The 7,001-nt window shown below is 58.8% G+C and overlaps 5 protein-coding genes across 5 annotated transcripts; 4 read left to right on the forward strand and 1 right to left on the reverse strand.

Moving 5' to 3' along the window:
* Window positions 1-5: 5 nt before the first annotated feature.
* On the forward strand, window positions 6-518 carry SPRG_17131 (hypothetical protein; the record flags this gene model as incomplete). Its single annotated transcript, XM_012356449.1, has 1 exon — window positions 6-518. A coding segment is annotated over one exon (513 nt), but the record flags the coding sequence as incomplete, so codon positions are not given.
* An 878-nt stretch (window positions 519-1,396) lies between these two features.
* Window positions 1,397-2,629, forward strand: SPRG_17132 (hypothetical protein; the record flags this gene model as incomplete). The annotated part of the gene is made up of 7 exons (XM_012356450.1): window positions 1,397-1,462; window positions 1,512-1,543; window positions 1,609-2,043; window positions 2,087-2,180; window positions 2,245-2,349; window positions 2,404-2,485; window positions 2,532-2,629. The coding sequence occupies 7 exons, from the start codon at window positions 1,397-1,399 to the stop codon at window positions 2,627-2,629; spliced, it is 912 nt and encodes a 303-aa protein (XP_012211840.1).
* A 429-nt stretch (window positions 2,630-3,058) lies between these two features.
* SPRG_17133 (hypothetical protein) lies at window positions 3,059-3,471 on the reverse strand. Its single transcript, XM_012356451.1, has one exon. It carries the CDS (start codon window positions 3,432-3,434, stop codon window positions 3,078-3,080), a length of 357 nt encoding a protein of 118 aa, XP_012211841.1. The 5' UTR covers window positions 3,435-3,471; the 3' UTR covers window positions 3,059-3,077.
* Window positions 3,472-3,783: 312 nt separating this feature from the next.
* Window positions 3,784-5,397, forward strand: SPRG_17134 (hypothetical protein; the record flags this gene model as incomplete). The annotated part of the gene is made up of 6 exons (XM_012356452.1): window positions 3,784-3,852; window positions 3,904-3,935; window positions 3,981-4,560; window positions 4,605-4,718; window positions 4,766-4,847; window positions 4,892-5,397. The coding sequence occupies 6 exons, from the start codon at window positions 3,784-3,786 to the stop codon at window positions 5,395-5,397; spliced, it is 1,383 nt and encodes a 460-aa protein (XP_012211842.1).
* A 470-nt stretch (window positions 5,398-5,867) lies between these two features.
* On the forward strand, window positions 5,868-6,537 carry SPRG_17135 (hypothetical protein; the record flags this gene model as incomplete). The annotated part of the gene is made up of 1 exon (XM_012356453.1): window positions 5,868-6,537. A coding segment is annotated over one exon (670 nt), but the record flags the coding sequence as incomplete, so codon positions are not given.
* Between the last annotated feature and the right edge of the window lie 464 nt (window positions 6,538-7,001).

Raw genomic sequence — 7,001 nt, forward strand, 5'->3', positions numbered from 1 at the left:
ACAAGCAGCTCGAGCACTGGGTCGAGAAGACAAAGCCCAACACGTTTTGGCTCACGGGCTTTTTCAACCCCCAAGGGTTCCTCACGGCCATGCGCCAAGAGGTGACGCGGCACCACGTCAACGACAAGTGGGCGCTCGACGACGTGGTCTACCACACGGAAGTCACCGAATATGAGAAGCTCGAGCAGATCCGGCAGGCGCCGAAAGAAGGCGTTCTCATCCACGGCCTCGCGCTCGAGGGCGCGGGATGGCACAAGGGCAATGCGACACTTGTCGAGTCCGAGCCCAAGCGGCTTTTTGCGGCGCTCCCCGTCCTCTTTGTGACGGCGACGACAAAAGCCCAGAAGAAAAGTCGATCCGGCGACTATGGTCCGTACGGCGGCTTTGAGTGTCCCGTGTACAAGTACCCGTCACGGAACGACCGCAACCTCATCTTTAGCGTCACGCTGCCATCGCGCGAGCACCGCCCGCTGCACTGGATCCTTCGCGGCGTCGCGCTCCTGTGTACGACCGAATAAAAAGGGAAAACTCAGATCTCAACGTTTTTACTTTTGCTTGGTGTTGAGTTTGCACTTGTCGATGGCCAGCGTACTTGTACTACCGTGTACTCGAGAGAAGTTGGCGTGATGGATACCTGTCCAAGCCGCATCCAACGAGCTCAGGTTCCTGGCGAAGCGTCGTTGGCACCCACGTGATCCACGCACTGATTACCGCGGAACAAGCACGACATGGCTATGTACAGTGTACTGCGCCGCGACACCGCAGGCCTCGGCGCAACCATCCTGCCCGTGTACCAAGGCGGTGGCCCGGCCACCGGTATGCGCGCCTTGTACATCAAAGACGGCGCAACGAGGATCGTCATCACGTTAATACCAACGACCGACGTGGTGACGGTAAAAAGAAAGGGCGCCATGTTGAAATACTGTGTACTGTACGAAGAGGCAGGCGGAGCGTTCGCGCGCCTGGGAACAATGAGGCGGTCGCAAGTAGTAGCTTGTGGAGATTGCGCGTGGGAAGCCGCATCGAACGTTGCCAGAGACAGACTCGCGTGACGTGGGCGTCGCGTGCTTGGCACCGCACCGACCACGAGAACTCGCGGGCCTTTTTTCGCTTGCTTTTTTCGCGCTTCAAGAAAGTGAGCTTGTTGAGCTCAAGTGGTTGGCGACCGAGAGGCCTCGACTCGCGGCGTCGGTCGGGAACAGAGTCGGCGGCGGCGTGGACACCTGCATGTTGAAGTGGTCGAAAGGTGCACCTTCAAGTTTCGCTGGCAGCACGCCATGGCGCCGCCGTCGGCCCTACGGTACGGACGCGCGAATTACTCACCGCCTGTCCTATACTTGGCGTTTGTATCTTCTTGTCCGGTTGCGGATATCCGGGCCACCGACTTTTTGCTAGCATGCTCGACGCGCAGCAGCTCGTGGACGAGCTCCAATGCGCCATCTGCCTCCACCAGCTCTTCAAGGTAGACTGCATGAGGCATGGTGCGGATGATGCTCATTGAGATGCGCTAGCCGGCGACGCTCACGTGTGGCCACTCGTACTGGTGCGCCGATCCTCCTCCTCCTCCTCATCTCTCCTCCTCACGACTGCTGCATCTCGTCCATCTAGTCGGCTCTGCTTGATCGACGCGTGCACGGGCCAGGACGAGACCTTCTCCAGCTGCATCTGTCCCATCTGCCGCGAGTCGATCGGATTTGAGATCTCAAAGCTCAGCGTCAACGTCGCGCTCTGGAACGTTGTCCGGCTCGTGTGCCCATCGACGCTGTGCGAGCGCGTCGAAGAGGCCAACTTCCAGCGTGCGGTCGCCGACTGCGAAAAGCTCGGCGGCAACACCGCTGCCGAGAGGCAAAGCCGACTCAGCGACTCGGCCGAGACGCCAAACGACGACGACGAGTACGACGACGACGACGAGGAAGAGGGCGACAATGGCTACGACGACGACGACGCCTACGACGACGACGACGTCGAGTCCGACACGTACGTGATCGACGGCGAAGCACGCAGCATCGTCCGGGGCATTGTGTCGCCGGACGGCCGCTCGAGGTAGACGCCTTTTTATGACGTGGCGCGCGCTCACGCTGTCTAGCATTGCGCTAGGTATCGTGCGGTTTCCTGGCTGTCTACAGACCCACTGCTTGGAGCAAGAGTGCACCATCGCCATGCTGCACTCGACCGCTGTGGTACTCTGCGCCACCGTGACGCGTCGCTGGGCGTGGATGCTGATGATGATGATGATGGTTGTAGGACGAGAACGAGTTTCCCGTAGTCGTCTCGGAGCTGCACGAAGGATGGGTCCAGCGCCGAAGCCCGCACCCGAGCTTGATGACGCTGACCGTGCTCAACCGTTGCGTACGTCGACTGCATGCATCGTGGTTCGCGCGCTCATGCTGGCTGGGCAACTAGGACGAAATCGTACTCGAGCGCACGTCGCTGCCCGTCGATGGTCGCGTGACCTTCCCGAATCTGTACGTGGACGGCCCGTCAGGTACGTGCACCACGGTCTCTGGAGCTGCTCTCGATCTGCATTGTAGGCGAGTACGCCTTCCGCTTCTACGACCTCTTTACGGGCGCGAGCATGGAGGTCAAGGCGCTGCTGCGAGCCACGAGACGCGGCAGCCTCGTCGGCTAAGGAAGTTTGAGTGTATAAAGTAGATTAAGAAGCGCCACCGTCTGCACCTTGTTGTTTCGGTCCTCCCTTGCACAAGTTTGCGCTGTGGTGTCAACTGTACCGACGTGCCTCCTGACCGACCTACTACTGTCCACCGTCGAATCGGACCGATGGAAGCGTCGACTTGGCGCCCAGCAACTGCGCAGGATACATTCCACACGCAGCAGAGCCCACTCATCCCTCGCCTGTGCGTCTGCCGTCGAGTTGCATTCGCCAGCGGTGCGCTCAACGCTCGGTGCGGACGAAGGCTGCGGCCGCCTTGGCCACCTCCAATGCTAGCTCGAGTCAAAGCGTACTCCTTTCGGCAATCCAGCAAGAGGCACGCTGCTCGATGCATACCAGATGCTTTGGTCACAAGACATGAGGCTGAACAGACGTGTGCATCTTCATGTTGTCGATTGCACGGCGATTAGGCAATGGTCGGGCGCTGAACGCCACACTCGCTGCAGAAGCGCGCGGTCGGCGTCGCAAAGGCGTGGTTGCAGTTGGGGCAATTGGACGCGAGCTGCGCCGTCGCGCCATGCGTCGCCTTTTGCGTCTGGCCCGTCTTGTACATGGAGTGGTAGTAGTTCATGCGCTCGAGCTCTTCCTTGGCATCCGAGAGGAGGAGCGCAATGGCCTTGGCGTCGCGGACGTGGGCCTTGTCGCGGAACTTCATCTGCACGTACGCTCGCATCGTCGCGCGGTGCGTCTGCTCGGGGCACCGCGCTGCCGACTGCAAGCAGTGGCGGTAGACCTGCAGCACCTCTCTCCGCAGCGCCGACATGTGAAAATACGCGCTAGAGTCCCTGATTCACGTGAAACAACACGCTAAAGTGGGTTCAATCGACGTTTCGAGAAGATAAGATGCGAGAGAATGGTCTTGAGGTTGAAGGCAACGGATAGGCTATCGTACCACGCACAGAAGTGTCGCTCTCTAACTACGCAAGGTCAACGCGTGGTTGGTGTCGCCGATGCGCCGCAGAGCCTGCGCTTCATTTGTCGTCATGAGTGGTGGCGACCTATATAACGCGATAGGTTAAATTACACCTCTATAATAAAATGTCCTGTCGGAGTACATACGAATATGGAGGTTTCGCATTAGTTGCCAAAGATCCCGTGGAGATCGCAGCAGGATGGACGAGGTCCGGGCCAAGCTCATGGACGAGCTGCAGTGCATCATCTGCCATGAGCACCTCTACAAGGTACATCCCATGAAGGCCTCGTCGGATGCATGAGCTCTGTCGTGGGCGTAGCCGGTCTCGGCGTCCTGCGGCCACACCTACTGGTACGACGCTGCTCTTCCATCGCCTGCGTGATCATCATGCGCTAGCCGGCTCTGCCTCATCAAGTCGTGCGACGCCCAAGACGGCAACGCGACCGAGTGCTTGTGCCCGATCTGCCGCGACCCGATCTGCGTCTGCTTTGAGAAGCTCAACATCAACGTCACGCTCTGGAACGTCGTACGCCTCTTCTACCCAAACGAGCGCGACGACGACGAAGAAGAGAGCGCGTACCAGCTCGCCAAGTCCAAGTACGAAGTCCGGCAGCGCGTTCGCGACCTGCAGAACGCAGCGGGTGCACCCCGCCCCGTCGATGACGGCGACGCGTCCTTTGACGACGAAGCCTTCTCGGACGCCGACGACCAGCATGGCGACGACGACGACAACCCGCATCAGATTCGCGTTGACCGTGTCCATGCCGAAGAGCTCCATATCGTCCGGAATGTCATTATCGACGAAGACGACGAGAACGTCGACGGCTACCGTGCGATGCGGTTTGGTTGCGGGCGACCGCATGCGCTTACGGCTCTCCTCGATAGGATGGCCTTTGGTATCATGGACTTTCCCAGCGTGCTCGAGGCGTATACGGAGCATCAAGCATGCACGCTTGTCATTCTGCAGATGGAAGAAGTACGTCCCCATGCTTGCTGCGTGGCATTCCAGACTTGCATTAGGACGAAGAGATCACGGAGGGATTCCCTACCTTTATGGCCGAGTCGGGCGAAGACGACAACCTCGTTGTCGCTAACCACTACAGCGAGGTCACGCTCACGGTGCGGGACGAGACGGTATACTATCCGAGTGCATGGAAGGATGCAGTGCGATGCTTGCGTAGCGTCACATTGTGCTGGAGCGTACGGCGCGCTGCCAAGCAGGCTCGGTGTCCTTTGAAGCGCTCCGCCTTGATGTCCCCGAAGGTAATCTGTGCGATCTGCCACGCGTGTATACAGTAGAGTTGTAGGGATGTATACCTTTTGTTTTCGGGACCTCGCCTCGAATGTCTTTATCGAGATCGAGACGCTGGTTCGCGACGGTGTCAACGACGGGTACAGAATACGGTCGCCAGTGCGCCGCGCGGCCGTCTCGGGCTTGCTGCAAGAAGCCACGGACAGGTCGCGGCAGCGCGCCAACACCCGCCGCGACTATGTGAGTGACGACGACGAAGGGTATGGCCACGAGAGCGACGACTCGTTCATCGTCAGCGACAACTATGTCTCGGACGACGAGGTGGACGAACCTGCGTCCCGCGCTGCGGATCTTCGCGAAGATTATGACGAGGATGACGACGCGGACGAGGACGAAGAGATTGTGCAAACAACGAGCCGGAAACGCCCGCGCCTACGCATGCTGGACGACGACGAAGATGACGACGACGACGACGACGACATTCTGCCGCCAGCCTCTACGTCCAAGCGATCGCGACTGCTCGTGGTCGATGACGACGAATCGAGCGCCGGAGAGGACTGAGAAGCTAGTATTTGTTTTGTAACGTATGCGTGGCAGCCTGTCGTCCTTCCATTCTAGAGACTTGACGTGGACTAGCGGCGCTTTGATTTGCTTGCAGCGCGTCGCAATCGCACAGGCGGTTGCTTCTTTTGTGTCGTGTCCACAGCAAGGTTCAGTCAACGAGGAGCTAGTATCGACAGTGCGATGCTGTGGGGTCGAGCGACGTATTCTGGGCGCATCGCCGAGCGCTCGAGACGAGTGCCAAGGTCCATCATGTATACTGTAGTTGGACTTGAGTTGTCGAACGGCGTGGAGCTCTAGACCGGGACCTGATCTCGAGCCTGACGATCTTGCGATGTGATTGGTGGCGATTGGCCAATGAGAAGGCCTGATGCAAAAAATTGGTTGACAACCCAGCAGCACAACTCTGCAGCACGTTGCCGGCACACGACGACGACCTCTACGACACCAAAAAGAGCTCGTCTTCCAGCATGTCCCGCTTGCACTGCCTTCAAGTGCTGTTGATGGTGCTGGCGCTCGCTGAGGCGCGCTGCTTTTGCCCCAAATACTGCCAGAATCCGCCATGCAACCCCAAGTACTCGAGCTGGTGGCAGCCGCGCTCGTACTGCAACGACGTCGAGGCGCAAGCCGAGTGCACTTTAGCGAACGTCGCGATCACCGACATGATCGACTCGATGGGGCGCAACGCCGACTTGTACTTCTACACAACAGCGCAGCGCAGCGCGATGGCCCGCCCGATTGAGTTTGCGCTCCTCCGCAGCAAGCTCTCGGAAGCGATGGAAGCCAACAAGCCGATCGGAGACTGCAACTATGGTCTGGCGACCGCGACGCTCCTCGCCAACGTCGACGACGTGTGCTTCTCGCCAGAGCTTTTTCAGCAGTGCGCGAATGTCGCCAAGGCGGCCGAGCCGTACTTTCTCAACATCCACAACGCCCTGCGCCAAGGCATCCGCATCGACCAAGACGCAGTGCGCCTCGGCCTCGTCGATATGAACGGGACGCTCTCGCCTCTGGCCGCAGAGTTTGTCGACGTCGTCCGCATGCGCGGCTCCATCAAGCGGGTCGACTTCAAAGTTCGCTGCCGCTCGTACGAGGCTCTGGCCGAGATTGTCGCGAACGCCGCGTCGCGCTCGATGCCGCGTTTGGTGTTGATGGTTGCGGTCGTGCTGGGGGTGCTGGAGGCTGTAGGCGCTTGATCCTTCCATCCATTGTAAACATCTATTCTACTAATACGATCTTAGTCTTAAAACGAATAGCATCGTCCTTGTCGTCGCCAATGCCGTCTCGGTTGGCACAGCCCATCGTGCTTGACCCGCAACGCTTGCCATCGTGTTGATCCTGCTTTCTCGACGCATCACAATTCAATCGCCAGCTTTGTGGGAGATGCCTCTTTCCTCGTTGCGTTGCTCACATGCGTTGCAGAAGCCAACACAGAGGTCTTCTCGCGAGAGCCGTTGTGGCATGTTGTCGTGGCAATCGATAGTAAAGGGCAAAAATAGCTTGAAGCAACAGTCTTGTCCGTCAATGTAAAAGATATATATTGTTCTGGACCCCTCAACCGCAACCGTTGACCAATCGTTGCCCGAATTCTCGTTGACTTTCCA

This window comes from Saprolegnia parasitica (genome assembly GCF_000151545.1).
Source record: "Saprolegnia parasitica CBS 223.65 unplaced genomic scaffold supercont2.471, whole genome shotgun sequence".
Classification (NCBI taxonomy): domain Eukaryota; phylum Oomycota; class Saprolegniomycetes; order Saprolegniales; family Saprolegniaceae; genus Saprolegnia; species Saprolegnia parasitica.